The sequence below is a fragment of the Sus scrofa genome, chromosome 9, assembly GCF_000003025.6.
Source record: "Sus scrofa isolate TJ Tabasco breed Duroc chromosome 9, Sscrofa11.1, whole genome shotgun sequence".
Lineage (NCBI taxonomy): Eukaryota > Metazoa > Chordata > Mammalia > Artiodactyla > Suidae > Sus > Sus scrofa.
Window position 1 is genome coordinate 134,715,474 of NC_010451.4, and position 20,932 is coordinate 134,736,405.

General features: G+C 54.4%; 1 protein-coding gene across 1 annotated transcript in view; it reads left to right on the top strand.

The window, feature by feature from the left end:
* The window catches only part of PLXNA2 (plexin A2), a 215,712-nt gene that overhangs the window by 130,714 nt on the left and 64,066 nt on the right, over positions 1-20,932 (top strand). Inside the window, 5 exon segments of the mRNA XM_021063894.1 lie at positions 5,546-5,646; positions 8,832-8,955; positions 10,591-10,744; positions 11,352-11,448; positions 14,694-14,808. Coding sequence (XP_020919553.1) covers positions 5,546-5,646; positions 8,832-8,955; positions 10,591-10,744; positions 11,352-11,448; positions 14,694-14,808 — 591 coding nt within the window.

The following is a 20,932-nucleotide window of genomic DNA, read 5'->3' on the forward strand; positions in this document are numbered from 1 at the left end:
AGCCATGGAGCCCCTCCCAGGCATCCGCACAGGGGCCAGAGAGGCGACCGTGCATCACGGCCCCCAGGTTCACTTGCCGCAGGGCTCCTGCCCCTCACCCCGCCGTCGGGGCGCAGCTCCTCTGCGGAGTAAGGGGCTGGCCGCTGACGGAGGCAGCTCTTGAGGCTCAGATCACTCCCGAGGCCGCAGAGGCACAGCGGGCCTCGCCCTGGGTGGTCAGACCCAGCAGGTCTGCCGTGCCCTTCGAGATCTTGGAAGGAGGCTGGTCCCGGCAGGGCCCTAGGTGACGTGTCCACCCAGCTGATGATAATCTGCTGTCACCTGCCTCGCGGTGCTGGGCCTCACGGTCTAGGGGCTGCCGGGTGTGCTGGAAGGGGAAAGAGTGGGGTGGGGCTGCGGGGAGGGGACCCCACTCTAAGCTCTGCACCCCCGCTGAGCCCTTCCCACGGACATCAGCTCCGCAGAGTCAGGCCAAGAGAGGCCCTTGGGACGTGGGGCCCCGGGGTCAGAGGAGCCAAGAACACAGTATGAGTCACCGCTAATTAAGAGCATTTCTTCAGTCAGTGACTTAATGGGACAGTTATATTCATTAGAGGCGTAATTACAGGACAGAAGATGAAGCAGAGAGGCACGCAGAGCGTGCGGGTGGAATGGGCGGGGAGCAGCCCCGCGGTCCTGGGGCGGCGGGAGAAGGGCGAGCTCCGGCATCGCACTCACCTGCCGAGCCAGCCCCCCAGCTCCCAGCACTCAGCGTGGATGGGGTGCGGAGCCTCGGGCAGAATTAAAGCGCAGTCCTGATAAACAAACACTCATTAAAGTGTCATCGAGTGTCCCATTAAACTCTGAGTCAGTCCTGACAGGGCCGCGCCTGACGCGGCGGACACGCTCCAGGAGAAGCTCTTTTTCCTTCTGGAGCCTTCCGAGACAACGCCCATCCCCTCCCCACCCTCCCCCAGCCTCCAGGTCCCAGGGTCAGTGGCCGCTGGTCACCTCATGCAGAGCAAAGTGACCCCAGATTCCTGAAGGCTGAACTTGGTCCTGCGGGGCCTCCAGAGACTCAGTTATTAAAACCACTTTGTCCCGGGGCAGGAAGCCGTTCCCAGACGAACCTCCATCTCCCTCCCCCGCCCACCATCCATCTCGTTCCTTCCATGGTCCCAGGGCAGAGTTTGATTCCATTTCTTCATGGCTCCAGGGGGTGATGTTTTAAAATACTTCCCAAGACGTGAGGTCACGTTTACCAGTGGTTCTCAAACTTGAGCTTGTATGAGAATCAGCTGGAGAGCTTATTGGACCCACCTCCCAGACCCCAGCCCGGAGTTTCTAACTCTGGACCCTGGGTTTTTATGTCTCTTAAGCTCACAGGTAATGCCAAGGGTGCTGTGTTGGTTCAAAGACCCGAGTCACCTCTTTTTTGGGGGAGGGGGTGTCTTTTTAGGGCCACACCTGCGGCATATGGAGGTTCCCAGGCTAGGGGTCGAATCGGAGCTACAGCTGCCACCCTATACCACAGCCATAGCAACGGGGGATCCGAGCTGCATCTGTGACCCACACCACAGCTCACGGCCACGCCAGATCCTTAACCCACTGAGCGAGGCCAGGGATCAAACCTGCATCCTCATGGATCCTAGTCTGATTCGTCACTATTGAGCCATGACAGGAACACCCCTGAGTCACCTCTTCATGGAGGGCGTTCTTTAGGCCAAGGAGTGACAGGCTGGAGGGCTCAGAGACATCACATACTCCAGGTCCGTGGTCTCCGAAACCTGCCTCTCCAGGCTGACACTCATCATTCTACCCTCCTGCAAGGTTTTCTCAAGAAGCTCTGCTTTCCCATGTTTGCACGTGGTTCCTCCCGCCCGGGATGCTCTTCATCTTGTAAATAGCCTTCACCCAGGAAGACCCCAGACCCAGGCCACGTCCCCCCAAAAGCCTAGAGCAGCGTATCCTCCCACAGTGACAAAGCGCCAGCCCCTCGTGTGAGCCACACGTGTCACTTTCACCTTCCTAGCAGCCATATTTTAAAAAGTAAGAAGAGACAGTGGAAATTAAGAGTAGATTTTACTTAGCACGATATTTGCTACAGTTTTATCTTTTCAGCAAGTGGCAATACAAAAAAAGCAAGAATGTGTTATTTTACATTCTGGTTTTCTGGGCTCAGTTTTCAACACCCAGTGGTCCTTAGAACATATGTCGGTTCAGACTTGCCTGTTCCGGATGCTCAAAGCCGCGCAGGCACACACGTTGGACGGCGCAGACATAGAAATAGTATTTTCTCCTTGCTCTGAATTCCCTCACTCCGCTTTCAATCCGTCTCTTAGAACACACATCACTTTTTTGTTCTTATTGCTAGTCTGTTTGCAACTTGAAGGTGATGGCTGTGTTTTAATGCTGCTGTTGATTTTATTCCCCTGAAGTGCCCAGTCCTGGCCTGCCTGTAGGACGTGATCAATAATTATGGTTGATGAACGAATAGGGAAACACAAGGCTAGAGGAGAGAGCGCTCGTGGAAACACCTGACCCTGAGAGCCTCTTCGCAGCTCCTTCGGCATTTCTTTCCCCTGGTTTCTAGATGGCTGCGAAGATCTTCCAGGAGAGAATCATTCAAGTTTTAGGACCCCCCCCCCCATAAGTTTCCTGTTTCACTTCGCTCTTCTACTCAGTGTATTAAAAAAAAAAAAAAATTCCCACCAGGAGGGCCCAGGAAACAGGAAAAATAGTTGTGCTGTTGGTTTCATGTTTGGAGAAGAACAGGCTTCTCACTATCTCCGCGGCACTTGGCGTGAAAGTGGGCTTTGTTGCTGGAGACACTGCTCCCATTCAGGGCCCCTTCCCCAGCTGCTGAGAGCCGGGCTGTGTTTTGACAGACGGGCCGAAGGCAATGCAGACAGTTGTTTTAACTTCCATCCAGATGCAGACATCACTCACTCTGAGCCCGAAACCCAGGAAAGGGAGGCTGGGCGCAGGGTGGCAGCTCTCAGGCCTCCGAGGGCAGGTCGGCGGGGGGCGGGCAGAAGCCCCCCGGCCCAGGCGGCTGGGGTTACAGATATCCTGCAGGGCTGAGAGTCCCACGCCCTGGGAGAGGCACAGTGGGAGGGCGTCTGGCCAGCACCTGCCAGAAAGGTGCTTCTGTAGGCCTCACAGCCCATGAGTCGGGGTCAGAGGTTGCTCCTGAAAGCCGGCTGCTCTCAGCGGCTGGCGGCGTGGCTGGATGTTATCATTTAACTGTACTCGTCACTCAGGGCAGAATTCACAATAGTCTCAGGGAGCAGTTAGCTAAAGTGCGGGAAATAGAATCCTGAAGGTCAGAGTTGGAAGGACCGGCAGCAGAAATCCCTCCCGTGGCCTCCCAGACACGCGCCACCTTGACTCTGCTTACGTGTCCCATGGATGGGGGCCCCTGCCGGGAGCAAGGTCTGTTTCGCTCTCAGAGAACCTTGGCTTTCTTCTGTTGAGCTTTCCTGGAACTTTCCACCCATGAGTCTCGTTGCAGCCACACTGCTGCCCTTCAAACGGTGGCAAACAGGTCCCACGGTCACCTTGAGCTGCATCCTCCTTGACCCAAATCAACATCCCAGTTCTGTCTGCTGTACCTCAGATGCCACATCTGGGTACCCCCACCCCCCATCCTGACCCTTCTGGAAAGGCTGTCTGCTTGAGCAATACTCCTTGGGGGGCAGGTGTGAAGACCTGAGCTGGGAAGTCCCCAGCATGGGGCGGCTTCTCTCCATCCCAACACCCTGCCTGTTTACGCAGCCCCTTTAGCTGGGATCTGTCAGGTCATATTGGACGTAGAGGCAACTCAACCTGTTAGACGTGAGCTATTTCAAACCAGCTATCCCCCAACCTCCATTTAGAATATAATTTTTTTTTTAAACTGAATTACCAGCTTTTACACTTGCCCGTTCTGGATTTCATATTTTTATTATGAAAGGGAGGTAGGGATGCTTAAAGCTGATCACATCACCCACTTAGAGAAAAGATTTGTAATTCAGAATGTTAAGTATCAGGATGTGGGGAAAATGAACAGGGCTGGGGGCACCTGAGGCTGGTACCCAAGGCCTTTGGCTGCCTGGCACCAGCATCCATGCCACCAGCCTCATCTCTGGCCATGCTCTTCCAGTGTACACGCCACGCTGAGCTGTGCTGAACTTGGCCATGACAACTTTTGCTCACGATTATCTCTCAGCTAGAAACGCCCTCCCAGGCACCTGTATCTGTCCGGCTCTCACCCTGACTCACTCCTACCTGGCTGCCCCTTTCCTCCAGACAGGGTGTGCCGGGCGGCCCTCCTTTAGGCTGCCAAGGCCCCCAGGCGCACACCTCTGCGTGCGATGGATGCTCAGCGCAAGAGCAGTAGAGCAATTCTGAGTGTAATTACCAACTCCCGCTGGACTGTGTACTCTGCGGGGGCTGGATCTGTGTCCTGTTCACGGCTGTTTCTCCAGCATGTGGCACCAGAGCCTCTGAGTAGTGACATCTGATAAACATTTGCTGTGCGTGCAGTGTCGGGCTCCATCCCGAGCCTCCCTCCAGGACATGGCGAAGGCATCTCCATCAGATCCTTTGTCCCCCTGCTGGAGGCAGAACGCCGGGCTGCTGGACCACAGGTTGTTTTTCCACTTGAGTTCACGCTTCCAGCAGGTGGGGGACCTCTCTGCCCAAACACACAGCACCCCATTCCCAGTCCAGCAAATGTTTTTGCAGCCTGGCAGCCTCCTGCCCCAGCCAGCGATGGTTACCTAGGACATGCCAAATGCAAGGCTTCAGTCTCCTGACCCTCTGCCTGGCCTTAATGTCACACATGCTGGGCAGAGAGGAGTGAGCAATGACCACATGGGCCTGCTCGTGTCCCCACAGGGCCCCACGTAGAAGCCAGGAGGAAGCAGCACCCTGGGGGGGAGGGGGGCGCAGGAGCTCGATCTACAAATTCTCACTTTCCCCAGCAAGACGGAACCAGACAGGCAGCTCGTCTCTGTTCCCACTTAACCAGACTTTTCAAAGGATGGGAGATTTACTAGAGAAGCTGAATGCGGACGTCGAAGAATATGGGATAATTGGATCCAGGTGGCACGTTGCGTTGGCTGTAAAAAGATGGTGCCGTTCGATGAATATTATTTGATGGGAAAAGTTTCTCCATCGCTCCCTTTTTAACTGTTTTCTGTGCGGGCAGCAGGGCTCAGCCCAAGCCCAGCTGAAGGCTCTTCAGAGACGAGCTGGTGGCACTCAATAGCCTTTCAACAGAGGTAACCATTGTCAGCCTTTGCCAGGAGCGGGCCCAGCTCTTCAGGACCTGAGTGCAGGCAGGGAGAGGCCGGAGGCTGTGCTTCCACCCCTGGCCAAGGCGAGAAGCAGGGACCTTTAGCTGCACCTGCCTCGTGCAGAGCAAACAGACGAGGCCACCGATCCGATCCAATTCGTGCCCACTATCACCTCTTTAGAGGTGGCGACAGTGCCATGGCCGGTAGACGTGGTTGTGTCTGAAGACACCTCTGTGAGACGAGGTTACCCCTGGTCTAACCCTGCCCTGTTTCCTCTCCCCCAGATCACCAGGGTCCCCGTGGAGTCCTGTGAGCAGTACACCACATGCGGGGAGTGCCTGAGCTCGGGGGACCCTCACTGTGGCTGGTGTGCCCTGCACAACATGTAAGTTTGGAAAAAATGAGCGGGAGGAGGGCCCGTTGTGGCTCAGCAGTAACAAACCTGACTAGGGCCCAAGAGGACGCGGGTTCAATCCCTGGGCCCGCTCAGTGGGTGAAGGACCTGGTGTTGCCGTGAGCTGTGGTGTAGGTCCCAGATGCAGCTTGGATCCCGCGTTGCTGTGGCTGTGGCGTAGGCCGGCAGCTGCAGCTCTGATTTGTTCGACCCCTAACCTGGGAACTTTCTATGCTATGAAAAAAGCCAAAAAAAAAAAAAAAAAAGAAAGAAAGAAAAGAAGAAGAAGAAAACGCCCAGGATGCAGAAGACCAGGTACTGCCCTGGGCATGTCCCTGGGCATGTGGCATTGGTCGGAGTTTCCCTCTTCTGAGCGGTAATTCTCCTCTCGGTTGGAGGGCTGAGAGCAGGAAGAGCAAAGAGAGGCCGGGAATGGGCCCTCTTTCCAAGAGCCGCTCCTCTGCCTGTTTTTCAGTTGCCCGCCAAAGTCTGTCCCTCCCCGAGCCCACGGGCTGCTCTGAGGTCTGTACCTGATCCACAGCGAGGGGTAGTGGGTTGGCAGCACACGGAAGGAAAGCTGTAGCATCTCAAGGTTTCCCAAGAACCTCCTCCGTGGAGCCTGACCGAGGCGCCTCCTCCCGTGAGCAGGTGCCGGAGTTCAGAAGCTTGGACTCCAGTTTGCTGCTGTGTGACCTGGGCTGGTCCACCGACAACTCTGGGCCTCCATTTGCCAGTCGCTAAAGAGCGAGAATGCCTCCCTTGAAGGTGAACTGTGAGGATTAAATGAAATAATAAATCCTTTGGCGATAAGGAAGCTCGGGATAAGCTACACAAATCAAAATAATTGTTATGGACTCTGAACCCTGGGGAGGGCCCTTCTGGCCTCATTAATTCATGATTCCAAGAAGTCAGCCTCTCACTCCGACGGGCCTCACAAGCCCTATTCAGACACCTCCCCTGCCATTGAATTCCAGCTCAATAGAAATGCAAAATCACCGTTAAACTTCCTAACTGGGAGAGCCTCCCAGGGAGAGGAGAGGGTGAAAACTCCACACTGGCCAGGCGGGCTGTCCCCCTAGCGATGGACGCTCCAGGGCTCCGTGCCAGCCAGGAAAGCATCCCTGTGCAGTGTGCGGGTTTGGGGTAGAGGCGGAGGCGGAGGGCCAGAGTTCAGCGCCCTGCACAATAGCTCTTGGCTTCCCGCCTCTGCAGCAGGTGTTGGGAGGGCTACGGAGGGAGGGAGGAAAGCAGGCGCCTCACAGATGCAAAATCCGGACTGGATCGGCGCCCACAAACCCTGGGCTGCCTGCTTAGATTTGGAGGTAAGGGACTCCTCAAAAGTTTTGCCAAAAATACTCTCACCAGAACCGGGACAGTGAGTCACCCTTTAGGTCAGACAAGCCTTAAAGATGTTGATGAGGCCCCGACAGGCACCCCCCGGAGTGACAGAGGTGACAGCCATCGGTTGCCCTTCAGGGAGGCTGGCCCAGCTGCCAGCTGGCTCTCTCTTCAAGATTTCTTCCTCCAAAGAACCCGACAGCCACCCCCAGCTCCGTGCCATGTCCTGGGCTCCCCCTCCCGGTCCCACCTCCTCCCCGCTCCTCCCAGCAATTCCAGCCACAATGTCTGAGTCGCCCAGGCCACCCTGTCATCTTCCCAGTGCAGGTCAGCGGAAGCTACCAGAATGACTGGGCCGCAGGAGGAGAACCCAGATTCCCTCTGAGCTGCTTCTGCAACATCACCCTCTCCTTCCAGCAGCTCCGCCTGCCAAGAGCACGTGGGGAACAAGCTATTTCCCGCCTGTGCCCAGAGGTTTCTCCTGTTCTGGTCGCTCTCCTCTTCACCAGCCCCTCGGGCACAGCCCTCCCACCTGCCACGGGCAGCCCACCTGGCCGCCCAGCTCCCAGGCCCCTGGATTTTCTGGAGGCAGGGGGCCCCCGGGGGATTGCTAAAGAGCCTCCGGGTGGGGGCAGGGGATGTGAAACCCTCCAGTCTCCATAGGCCTTGCTCTAGCAAGTGTGTTATTGTCTGGAGGCTATTTATCTCTGTTAGGGCTGTTGCCATAAATAGTATGATAAAAAAGAGCCATTTCAGTGAGTCAATGAGATAAAGGCTCCAGTCAAGAGCTCACTTTAGAGCTATCTTAGGGATTCACTTAAACCTCAATAATTCTTGTCTTTGACAGCATTCATATTTAGATCCATTATGTGCCTGGAAAGGAAGAGGGGGGAGGGCCTGGGGCGGGGGAGCTGGGAATCTCGGCCTGGTTGTGGCATCTTTGTTATAGTGTCCCCGTGGCTCTCATGGCTCTCGGGAGCCCATTCCCCTGGGAGGCCCCTGCCTGCAGGGTAGGTGTCACCGTGCCCACCTGCTGCTGTGGGCTGAGGGGCCAGGAGCCAGAGATGAAAGTGTGGGGAGAAGGGACCACACCGGCTCCCTGACAGAGGCAGCCGTGGCCGCGCCGCCGTGTCCGTCTCTGACTCCAGGTGTTCTTTCACCCCGCAAACATCTGTAGAAACTAGACCATGTCACAGGGAGAATATCTCCGTGGACGAAACATGGCCCCTGCCTAGAGGGGAGAGCCCGAAGCCACCGGATCACCCGCACACTGTCCCACAAGCCCAGACCCCGACCGAGGCTTCAAACATCCACGGAGGTGCGCTCTCATCACCAGTAACATGGTGCCGAGAAGGGTCACCGGCCACCTTCTGAACAGGAGTTCATTTGATGCTGACACCACCCTATGGGGTGCGGTATCAGCCGTGGCCTCAGCCTTCCACAGCTGGGGGACCAAGGCCTGGCGGAGTTGAGGAACTCGGCCGAGAGGAGGCCACAGAGGTGGGGCCGCCTGGCTCTCCGTTCCCGTTCTTTGCCTCTTGCCTGCGGCTTCTCACCTTCCCCCCATTTCCCTTCTCACTCGCTGAGCTTCCATTAAGAAAAGCTCTCTCGAAGCCACATCTCTCTGCTGGAGACGTGATCCGACTCCCTCTTAGTCTGTCTTTCACTGCAGTCAAGCCCATCTGGGAGTCCCCGAGGCCCTCTGAGATGTGTGAACTTTGTCAGGAGACAGACACAGGCCCCAGAGCCACAAAGCCCTGGCACTTACCTTCGGGGGACCATGGAGCCAAGCAGACGGGTCTCCGAGGCCTGACCTCTTGGGTGTGTTTCTATGGCAGGTGCTCCCGCAGGGACACGTGCCAGCGGGCCTGGGAGCCAAACCGATTTGCCGCCAGCATCAGCCAGTGCATGAGCCTCGAGGTGCACCCCAGCAGCATCTCGGTGTCTGAGCCCAGCCGGCAGGTGAGTACACAACTCGGGAGGGTTGGGGTTGAGGCGGCGCGGAGCTCACGCAAGCCCGGGCGTGTTCCATGTAAGTGGATCATCCTTTACGTGCTCCGAAGAAACTTGGTGAAAAAGCTGTGGTATCGCCTGTTATAAAAGGCCCGGCGGTTCGCCACTCTCCTTGCAGATTCCTTAGGCATCGATCTGTTCTGTGAATCTAGACGTTGCATTTAGGAACAAACAGCTATAACACGATGCAACCCAATACCGTTCTCTCGTGTGTGCTAGATTGCCGTCTCCTGCTTGATACACAGAAGCCTTGGAATTGCCTGTGTGTGTGTGTGTGTGAGGGACAGACAAACAAACACAGAAAGACTGAGACCTAATTCCTAGTGTGTGCTTAGGGAGACTATTAAAGAGACCACAATGGCCCTTGACCACCTGTCGAGGTGCAACCCCAAATACTTGATGTCCTGAGGCCCTGCGCGGTTCTTTCTTTCTGCAGGTTTTAGGAGCATTCACGAATGTTAATTAGTTAACCAACCTTCTAAGACTCGCGTTCATTCATCCCTGTGGGGGGGGGGGGGTTGGGCTCCTGTGGCGCTGAGGGAACAAGCAGCCGAGTTTGTACCCACGTCTCTCGGCCCCGTGGAAATGAAACTGGGACAGAGATTCGTGGAGAGGCTAGGTGATAGCCGTTTTGCCCAAGACAAAGGGAGACCTCCCTCTGTTAGGACTTAGCACTTGGAGGCCACAAGGGGTTGTCACCAGGCACCCCCTCCTCCCCGAGAGTCACACATAGCACCTATTGTTTCAAAAACCCCTTGGATGTTACACTGTGGTTGTTTAGTACAAACTCATTTCCAAGTACATGGAATGCAGAGCAGCATTTTGCCGTGAAAGTTTCTCAATCAACAGATTGTTCTGACACCCTGTGCTGTTTTCACCTTTCAAAGGTGGGTGTTCAAACTTGAAAGGCCTGGAAACACCTGACCTAGGTCCCTGGAACCCTGGGGGCAGTGGACATCTCTGAGCCATTGATGTCCACGCCCTGCCTTTCTCTGCTCCCTAAGCTCCTTGTGAATCGACTGCCCACTCGAGCAGAGCTGTCGGGGGCAGAGGGGCAGAGAAGGACAGAGCATAGAAACTCTAGGAAACCCGCCACCTTAGTAAGCAGCCGGGGAGAGGGGCCGGCCATCTCCCACTAGCCAGGTAACCTCCTCCCAAACCTGCAGGCTGGTGACACACATGCTCCCGGGAGCCAGAGCAAAGGCTTATCTGCAAAGGGCTCGGTTCATGCCTTGCTTTCAAGTTGCCATGGCTCCCTGTCAAAAGGAGCTGGGTCTGAGATGGATTTGGGGGCTTTTCCCCCTAGAGTCCTTCCCCCACCCCAGTGCTTTCTGATCCTGGACAAGACTGAAGAAATACTCATATTCCTATAAAGACCGCTGACCCCGCACACCCCTCACGGCGCTGCTGCAACTGTCCAGCGTCCAAGCTGGACGATCCCCTGGACCCGTGTCCTCTTTGTGGACGAGGTCAGGGGAGATTCGGGGGCGAGTGGGCGATGACAGGGCCGGGCCTGGGGCCTTGACAGGTTTCCTGAGCCCCGGGGGCTCTTCCTGAGGCACGAGCCCTTTGCTCCTCCCGCAGCTCAGCCTGGTTGTAAGCGACGCCCCCGATCTGTCTGCGGGTATCTCCTGTGCCTTTGGGAACCTGACGGAGGTGGAGGGACAGGTGTCCGGGAGCCAGGTCATTTGCGTCTCGCCGGGGCCCAAGGACGTCCCTGTCGTCCCTCTGGATCAAGGTAAGCGGCGCCTGCCCTGCACGTCCCAGGCGAGGGGCTGCCCTCCCAGGGGGGCCAAGAGAAGAGGACGCTGGGCATGGGGTGGCAAAAAGTTCCAGCACAGAGGTTGCCCGACTCGGTTTCCTGACACCACACGCTAACATGTGTTATGTAACTTGGTTGAGTGCGAAAGCAGCAGTCACGCCGCACAGCCGATTGCAGGAAGGAGGCGAGCCCTTGCTCCCGCTGAGCTACGCCTGCACCGTTGCAAAAGGTTCTTCCAGACTCCCTTCCCTTCGAGGAATGGCCACGTGTGGATTTAGTGGGCTCTCTCCACAGGGCTGGGCTCTTCGATGAGATATTTCTGAAAATCTTTCACTAACTGAACATATTTGACCAGGGGAGGGGAGTCCATGGGTTCTGAGCCACTACTTCCTCCTAGAGGAGGCGTGGGGGTGTCTGGGTCTCAGCAGGATGAAGGGGATTCTGTTGGAAGGGGAAGATTCAGGCAGGTTCCGTCTGTGCCCCAAGGGAGCCCTGACGGATCCATCATTTGCCCTCAGCCTCTTCATGGGGCCCCCGGCCCTGACTGTAACCCTCTCCCATTTTTCTTTCCTCCCTCTTCCAGACTGGTTCGGTCTAGAGCTGCAGCTGAGATCCAAGGAGACAGGAAAGATATTTGTCAGCACCGAGTTCAAGTTCTACAACTGCAGTGCCCACCAACTGTAAGCACCCCCTCGCAGCACGCAGGCCTTGTTCAGGGTCAAGACCTGTGCCGGTGGCTTCTGTACAGATGAGCTCAGGGCGGCTTACGAGCAAGCGTGTAAGGGCAGGGCCAGGCCAGGGGTCAAGCCCTGGGTTCAGATGTGGGGGTGCGCTCTTTCTAAGGTCCCTTAGGATTTAGAAAGAATCATAGCGCCGTCGCCTCCCCGTCTTTAGGACCCGGCACCCTACCTGGAACAGAGGAAGCTCGCCCTGTTCTTTTTCAGTTACATTCCATTTATTCAGCTCTTTCAAACTGAATGCCATTCCCTCGCCACAGCCTCTGATCTCATTCGTCTCCCTCGAAACACACCTTGCCCTCAACTCTCGGGCTACGAGTTAAAAGAGGGTTTGAAGTAGAAACAAAAGTCATGGCCCACGAGCCATAAGGAAGGTTCTCCAATTTAGACCAGTCGGTGGTGGCTTCGAACGTGGAGACAGACAGCCAGTGGCGTCTGGGTGCATCACCCTGTCCACGTGAAGAGGGACCCGGAGATAGCACTCCCAGACCAAGGCCGGGGGTGGGGAAATAGCCGCGCCCAGCGCTCAGGACCCAGGCTGGGAGCGGGAGAGCAGGCTTTACTCCACTGCGGCCCACACCGAGCCTTCAGCTTTTCCAGAACGAAAGGAAAACCAGACCACACTACCAGCCCGTGGAGGAGCTTAAGTGCGGCTGCTAAGCTCGCCAGCCATCCTTGCCTACCAGTGAGTGCCCGTGGCTCTGAGAGCCGACGGCTGTGCCGGAAGCCGGGGGCATTTCAGATGTGAAAACAGACTCAGAGGCAGAGGAGAGGAAACCTGAGCTTCGTTTCTTCCCGTCCTCTCTGGAAGCGAAACTGAGGCCCTTTCCACGTCATCTGGAAACAAGCACCATTTGACTTGGAGAGAGAGAAGCATGGGTCTTTGGAAGAGGGCATATAAGAGCCATAGGACCAATGGCCCTGGACGCTCTGCAAGGAGAGAGACCGAGCATCAGCCCCATGTCAGAGGGAGCAGTAACTAGAATGTTCTAGGACCCATCCTTCCCATTGCCCAGGACAGGAACAAGCTGAGGACTCCAGCAACATCAAGTCCGAGGGTCCAGGCGCCACGGGCCCAGCATTCCGCGTGGGGAGAGGGTCTATTTGGGGCTAAGCCCTAAAGGAATCAAAGCTATTAAAATAGACAAGCCAGTCCTCTTGAGTCTCTTTATCTGATCTTGAGTTTCATGATTCGATTCACCGGCTGGAGTTCCAGGGTTTCCGCTATGGCTAAGGAAGGAATTGTAGCTGAACTCATTTGGACCAAATTAATAGAAGTGCTGAGAAAGACAGAGCAAGTGACAGATGGCCTGGGAGCAGCCAAGGCAGAAGAGTATGTGGCTGAAGCTGAAATGGATAAAACTGCCCCTTGACCACTGCGTTCCAGGTCCAGCTAACCCTGTTTTGGGAGATGCCAGCATCTTAGAGTGAGAACTCCCAACCTCCTTCTCAAACTCCAACACAGCAGTGATGGAATCCACTGTGAGAGCATCTTCATCCCCATGGCAACTCGGTGTGATGTCATCACTTTCAACCATGGGTTGCCATGGCAATAGAGATGCTGTCACAGGCAGCACGGTTTAGCAGGAAAAAAAAGCAGGTCTCTTTGACACGAAAGCTGCCATTTTATCACCAAACACTATCTTAGGCTTCTTTAATCCTAGCATTCATGGTTAAAAATCGCAGAGTCAGCTTCCATTCTCCCCTTTTACTATGGTAAACTGAGGCCCACAGGGCGGACATAAGGACTACAATGAAAGTCACAAAACTTGCCAGTAGAAGAGCCAGGTCTAGAGCCCTGGTTTCATTGTTGTGGGTCCGTTTGCATGATTTGCTTTGCTGAATAAGAAGATGTAAAAGCAAGCATCAATCCGTCTGGCCTAAACTCAGGCACGCAATAACTACAGGCATATCTAGAAAGGGTTAAAATGATTGGCATGCAGAAGGCGTGTCTGTGGGTCAACGCACCCCATCCACTGTGGCCTATTAGCTGGTGACCCCCAGAATCAAGCCCCATCCGCCCAAAAGCCATCAGAGCCCCCACCAGGTGGCGCCAGATTGCAGACCTGGCCATGTCCCTTCCAGATCGGTCTAGTTGTGAGAGGCCAGGCCAGGGGAGAGGGCAAGGAGCCGGAAGAGCCATGCCACCTGCAAAGCCCATTTCCCCAACAGCGGTCTGATCACACACAGAGAACCAAGGTGATACGCCTGGCTTCCAGGGGAAACTGGAGGGAAGGAAGCTCTCAGCCTGGCAAGAAAGGCAGGAACCACACCCACAGCCTTTGGCTCCCCATGCCTGGCGACTGGGACAGTGGGACAGTGGGACGTTGAATATGTTTACTCCCCCAAAACGCAGTAACACAGGCGATATGAACCAACTGTTAACACCCCGATGCAATGGAAGAGCTTGAAACAACAGGTGATGTGAGCACTTAAAAACAATACTCACGAGAATGTCAGAAATGACAAATACGTGGGTAAATATGAACCTTCAGTGGGAGAAAACAACAATCCATTTGGCTTTGTACTTCTCCAAACCACGTCCTCTGTGTTATCTCGCCCGACACTAAGCTGCCCCGCGGGGTAGACGGAGACGGTCCCGCACAGACGAAGGAGGAAAGGTTGATCCAGAAGGTCAAGCGACGTAGGGCTGACCCCAGTGGCAGGGGCACAGGCACAGCTGGAACCAGGTTTGCCCAGGTTCTATCCCTGTGCTTATGGGCTGTTCTGTCTTCTAAGTGGTGGTACATGCTGGCGAATGTTTAGCTACCAGAGATCAGGCTGGAAAACTGAGCGTGTGGCATTCCAATTTCTATGGCATAAATGTCCCTCCATGGCTGATTTCAAGCTGCTGTCATGACACCAAACCACCTGCAAAATTCCTCAACATATAAAGAACTGGCTGTCCTGAGCTGCTACAGACCAGCTCTAGAACTCTCCGTGTTCTCCGATACAGCATCCCCCCGGACTCTTTTTTTTTTTTTTTTTTTTCCCTTCAGTTTTCTGGTCCCAAAAGCATCTTGGAGGGAGAATCTATAATTCTCAGTGCTGGGGATGCCCCACCCATATACCCTCCCCAACCCCACCGCTGGAGAGTTAGACTAGGACAGCAGACTCCATCAGGACACGTGGGCCGCCTGGCACTGTGGCTCCCTTCTCTTGGCCTCTTACTGTCTCTGTCCTTGCAGGTGCCTGTCTTGTGTCAACAGCTCCTTCCGCTGCCATTGGTGCAAATACCGAAACCTCTGCACTCATGACCCCACCACCTGCTCCTTCCAGGAGGGCCGGATCAATGTTTCAGAGGTAAGTAGAGCTCAGCCTGGCTGCGTCCCCTGCGAATCTCTGTGGCCCTCCCTTTTCAGATGGTCTGCCCGTCAGCTTGGCCATCTCCCTGTCCTGCACTTGTCCCAAAGTGTTCGACATGCTAGAAGCCCTGGTATCTTCAAGCTAAAACCGTGGGGACAGGGATGGGGCAGCAGATACCCCGGAGAAGGAGAAGCGAGCCCTATTTGCTAGACTCCTAAGATTGTAGGTGTTCAAAAGCTGGAGGGGAGCTGGGGGTTGACACTGAAAACTGAGAGGAAACATATCCAACCAGACTCCATGGTCTAGAAGAGTGTAGTGAATGGCATTTATTCTTTGAGTCTAAGCCCTTTGCTTGGTTGCAGAGTCTAGTTCAATAGAACATTCACTCTCAACCACTCTTTCATGCCAGCCTCCCTTCCTAGTCTAAATTCAGCAATTCTTTGACTCCGATGTACAACTGAGTGGGTGGCCTTACAGAAAGAGAGAGACATTCACTTGGTGAAAAGAACCAGGCCTTTGCTGAAAGTCCCATCTTACTATATAGTCAATGTGCCATCTCTAAGGCTGGACCCATCTTTGTTATCAACACGGTGAAACATCAAATTGCTTATCTTTCCAATAAATATCCCCCCCACCCCAGTGATTTTTTCCTTGAGGTTGCATTTCTTACAAATTCACAGCATGCCTTAGGACAACGAAGCCTGCTGGGTCAGTGTCCCTGTCTTGTGCCTAATGGTTTTTCGTACACCAGGGTAGCCAGTAGTTGGGTTTGAACAACTATAGAGACCTTAGGTATCCCCACAAATGCACCTGTGCATAAACACACACTCCTGTCTTATTCTACCTTTTAGAAAGTCCACAGATATAAATAAGTGACAGGGTGGCCTTTGCAAACACTGCTATAGCCTGTATGTGTCTCCCATTGCACCAGACTTCAAGCTCCTTAAAGGCAAGACTTGCATCTTATCTTTAAGCCTTTAGTTGCCTTTTCAGAGATAGGCTGCAGAACGCATGCGTGAGCAGAGAGGAACCAGTGGCCACTTTGCCCAAGTACCATTGCTGAGGGCTGTTCCTTGAAGCTACTTGTCTAAGATTTCAAAACATAGAGTCACCTCTGTCTCCTCAGCTGAGGAGAAATGCTGTTTTCTTCCATGGAGAAATATGAGAAAATAGGCTTTGAAAGACATCTATCAAATCATCATGATATATACCTGGCCTTACAACTTTATTTGTAAATGATACCTCAATAAAGCCAATTTAAAGAAATTTTTAATTTAAGAAGAAAGTAGGTCCTGGACGATTTGCTAAACACCCCCCCAACCCTGCGCACAAGGCCTCGAATTCTTCTTAGCTTCTGAAACAATATGTTATATTCAGCCAAAAAAATGGAATCTGCCTGTCTTGAAAGAGAGAAACTCAGATGGTGCCCACGGGCGGCTTTCAGGTGCCTCCGCAGGATGGAACCAGTTATCTAGCGCCCTGAAACCTCTCGGGAAGGGCTATTCCTCTAGCGATTGGTGTGCTTTGATGTTGCTGACCAGGAGGCAGCACACCGCTCTTAAAGGACACCGGAAATTAATCCCAGCCCTGGGATCCTGCAAGAGGATGAGACTCCTTTGAGGTCAATCTTCTCACCCAGAGGAAAGGACCCACCAGCCGAGGCTGCGGTGGGAGAGGGGGCTGAGCCCAGCTTGGGTATCACCAGGAGAACGGCGGCCAGGAAGAGCAGATGCTGCAGGCGGGGCTGGGCAGAGAGACGGTGGTAGACGGTCTCAGAAACTGGCCGCTCCTACCTCCTGAGTTTGTTAAGAAAATAAGCCGAGGAGAAGCGTGGAATGTGGGGGGTGGGGGGGGAGTCGAGAGCCAGACAAGAAGGAGCAGCTGCTCCCTTTTCCCCAAGCGGCTGGGCTCCCTTTGGGCAAGGAGAAAGCCGAAAGCCCGGCCCGGCAGGAGCCACCAGCCGGAGGAGGGCAGCAGGTGTCAGGGGGAGGCCGGGCCGAGGCCCAGAGAACTAATTGCCATTTTGCCGCCTCCCTCAGGCCCTTGAGAAATCACTGGCACACGGGTCCCTCTCAGCCACGGGTGACAAGAATGCCAGAGAACTGGGCCCAGGAGAAGCTGTCACCGCCCCAAGTCAGGACTCAGTTAACTCCGAAAGAGCCCTGGGGGAGAGCCAGCGGCTCCCCCATGTCCCTTTTCATTCCCTCTCCTCAATGTCTGTGCCTTGGGGTGAGAGAGCTGCTTTCGTCTGTCACCTCCTCCCTTGGCCCTGCTCGTGGGCACTGGCCGGTGGGGCCCCAGGGATGGGAGGGAGGGAGGCCCAGGTGAGAGGGGCCCAGAGGCCACATGGCTCAGGAAAAGGAAAGAGGGGACGGGGTCCCAGGAGGTGGCCTGAAGCAGGCCCCTTGCCCGCCGGCAGCTCCCAGGCCCTGCTCTGCCCTGTTCAAACTCTGCTTCTGGGGAGTCCCGCTCCTGAAAACATGGGGAACAGCAGACATGCACGTGTTTGGCCTGAGCGAGGTCCCCTCCCCTGTTGGGAATCCTGCCTGATGTCGTCAGGTGACCTGGGGACTGGAAATCCCTTGGGTGCCACTTTGGGGTTCCTGGAACCTCTCTCTTACTCTTCCAGTGAGTCCCCCCGCCAGTTTTGAATCAAAATTTACATCTCTCCGCCTCCTGGAAAGGATGTCTCACTGAACAGGCTCCCCTGAGGTGTGGGTAGCACACATTTGCCTCTCTCTCCCGTGTGACGGGGAGCTCTCGGAGGCTGCGGGAGGGGGACCAGCAGCCTCACTTGGGAACTTGTTAGAAATTCAAATTCTTGGGCCTCATCCCAGATTAAGGCTGAAGATTGAGAACCCCTGACATATGGCATCTCAATTGATTCTCGCAGCAGACCTGCAGTTTCACATAATTCATATTTGACAGATGTAGTAACCAAGATGCTAAGAATTTAGGTTTTTTGGCCCCAAGCTACAGAGAATGCAGGCATCCAAAAAGGCTGCATACAGGATATGCTTTCTCTAAAAAATCAGGGCTGATTAGCTCGTCTGTCTCCACAGCCGCCGCCACACTTGGGGGCCTGAGCTTAACCCGGTCCTGCGCCATTGGTCCAGGGTTCAGGGTGTGAAGGGACCCACACAAATCCATCCCCACAGGGGGAGAACCTTCCCATGGGGGAGGAGTCAGAAGTGCCACTTCCAGATGCAAAGGCGGCCAGCACAGGAGGTAAATCTGCCTCCTTCATTCCGGAGAGCTGATGGACCAGTTCTGCACGAGGTCCCAGGAACGAAGGAAACCGCTGTGCTAGTGAACGCAATTCAAAATGTAAAAATAAGGCGATCCCATCTTGGCTCAGCAGAGATGGGTCTGACTAGGGTCCATGAGGATGCAGGTTTGATCCCTGGCCTTGCTCAGTGGGTCGAGGATCAGGCGTTGCCATGGGCTGTGGTGTAGGTCACAGACACAGCTTGGATCTGGCACTGCTATGGCTGTGGTGTAGGGCAGCGGCTACGGCTCTGACTGGACCCCTAGCCTGGAAACCTCTATGTGCCATGGGTGCAGCCCTAAAAAGACAGAAAAAAAAATTAGTAGTTAACATTTACTGAGAGCTTATTATTATGTATGCAACATTATGCATATATATGTACATTTTATCTCCTTTAATCTTAACTACTCTATGAAATAGATTCCATTATTTATACATGCATCAACTGAGATTTGGCTAAGTTCAACAGTTTCCCTAAGATCGTCACATATACGCAGAAGTCTTGACCACGTGTTCCCGAGCCAATGCTGATTAAGTGGAAGAAAGTCTTCCGATGCGTTCGCGGACGCATGTGAGACCCACGTCGTAAACTGTTCTCGTGGTTATTCCAGCTTCTGACCCCTCCCAGCAGACCTTCAGGGCCTCTTGCCAGCGGCCTGCGATTATCAGGTGTTACTGGCCCCATTTTCTAGATGAGGAAGCTGAGCTGCAATTGAACCATCCTTTAAGCTCTTTGCCGCTAATGAGCAGACCTTTCCCCCACTCAGAGCACAGCAGATTCCTGATGCGACCTCAGAGTGCTCTGCCTCCCTGGGTCGGATCAAGCTGCGACAAGGGGTTTGCAAGCGGGTGTGCGCGAGAGGGTGTATGGCTTTCAGCTTTAAACGCTCATCTCCCTCCATGGCTAAACCAGGCCTAGTGAGATGTCGATACATAAATATCTCCTTTACGCCCCGTCCCGTGGGAAAGATAGAACCAAATAAATCCGATTAGCTTCCCAGGATGCCGGCTGCTCTCTCTCTTTGAAGTCCAGTGGGTGAAGATAATGTCATTTCCACGTGGGAGAAGTCGTTTCAGAGGGTTGAAGGGTCCCCAGCGCTAAAAGCCGGTGAAGCACAGCTGTGCGGAGGGGGCCACGCGGCCTGAAGGCCACACGAAGGGCTGCTGTGCCCAGGCCCCCCCCGCCAGCTTCCTGTGGCCGAGTCTCCTCCTCCCCACCCCACCTCTCCCCTGGGACGCGCCCAAACAGGACCTTAGCCCGGTTGTTGCTAAGGAGGGGAGCCGCTGCCCCTTGACCTGGAGACAGGGAGGAGGAAGAGGACCTACAGGGGTCATTCAGGAGACTGCTGGGGATCTGTTTTTGGTTTTGTTTTTTTGTCTTTTTGTCCTCCTTTTTTTTTTTTTTTTTTTTTTTTTTTAGGGCCCGCCGGCAGCATATGGAGGTTCCCAGGCTAGGGGTCGAATCAGAGCTGCAGCTGCTGGCCTACACCACAACCACAGCCACACAGGATCCAAACCATGTCTGCCACCTGCACCAGAGCTCACGGCAACGCCGGATCCTTAACCCGCCGAGCAAGGCCAGGGGTCGAATCCAGAACCTCAGCGTTCCTAGTTGGATTCGTTTCCCCTGCGCCATGACGGGAACTCCCCAGTTTTGTTTGTTTTGTTTTGTTTTGTTTTCTTATTTTGGCTGTCCCTTGGCCTGTGGCGATCCCTCAGCCAGGGATCAGATCTGAGCTGCAGTCACAACCCAAGCCATAGCTGTGGCAGTGCTGGATCCTTCTTAACCCACTGTGCCCAGCCAGGGATTGAACAAGGGCGCCAGCACTCCCAAGACGCCTCTTGACCCCATTCACGCCACAGCAGGAGCTCTGCCATAGGTATTTTAAATGTGTTCACAGCGGTCTTAACATTCTGCCAAAAAAGCACAGCATGGTTATCTGCCCTCTTATTCTTAGGACAGTGTGTGTGTGTGCGTGTGCGTGCGTGCATGCACGTGCCCGCTCGTGTGTCCATACACACAGAAGCAAACAGGTTAGAAGTGGCCTTTTGTATCTAACGAAACCCATGGCTTTCCTCAAGCCCCAGAGGTTCTGAAGTTCCAACAGCTTGGCCGCGTTCAGGCTGCTGGGTCTCCTGCACCTGCCTTCAGCCTTCACCACCGCCACTGGCACCCAAGACTCACTGCTCTCTCATCAGATAGTGACCAGACCATCCCACAGCCTAAAGGGTCCGATATTCCCCTGTTTCCTAGATAGAGAGCAGGTACCTGGGCACCAACCACGTCCTTCCTCTGCCCTCGGGAGTGGAAAGAAGGGACTACCTGGTCTGACCGGAGAGAAGCAGCCAGAAACCAAGCAGAGCCTAGAACCCGTTTGTTCTGGCATCTGGAAAGCCCCCTCATCACCATCCTTCCCTTTCGTCCCAAAAGGTCTGACGCAGCAGATCGTGGGAATTTTTTCTGAAATTTTAGAATCTCTTTTAAAAGCACATAAAAGCATCATGGAGTCTACTTCCGAATTCCGCAGCTTCCAGGATGGACCAGAGAGTCCAGTCCAAAAGATGAGGGTATGGCAGTGTGTGGGTGTGTATTTGTGTGTGTGTCTGTATACACACACGTTCATATATGTTTTTGTCCCAGATAAAGGGATTCTGCGATCTTGTACTCATCCAAGACCTCACACTCCCAAAAGCGTATCTTGAAGAGTCTGCTGATGAAAGCTGAATTTGTTCTCCGGGCTCCTTAGAGATGAAAAAACAAATGGTCATCATTTACACTAGAGCAACTCATTCTGAGCCTGAAAGTCTACTCTTCTCTCTCCTTCACTCTCTTACAGGCACACACACGCACAC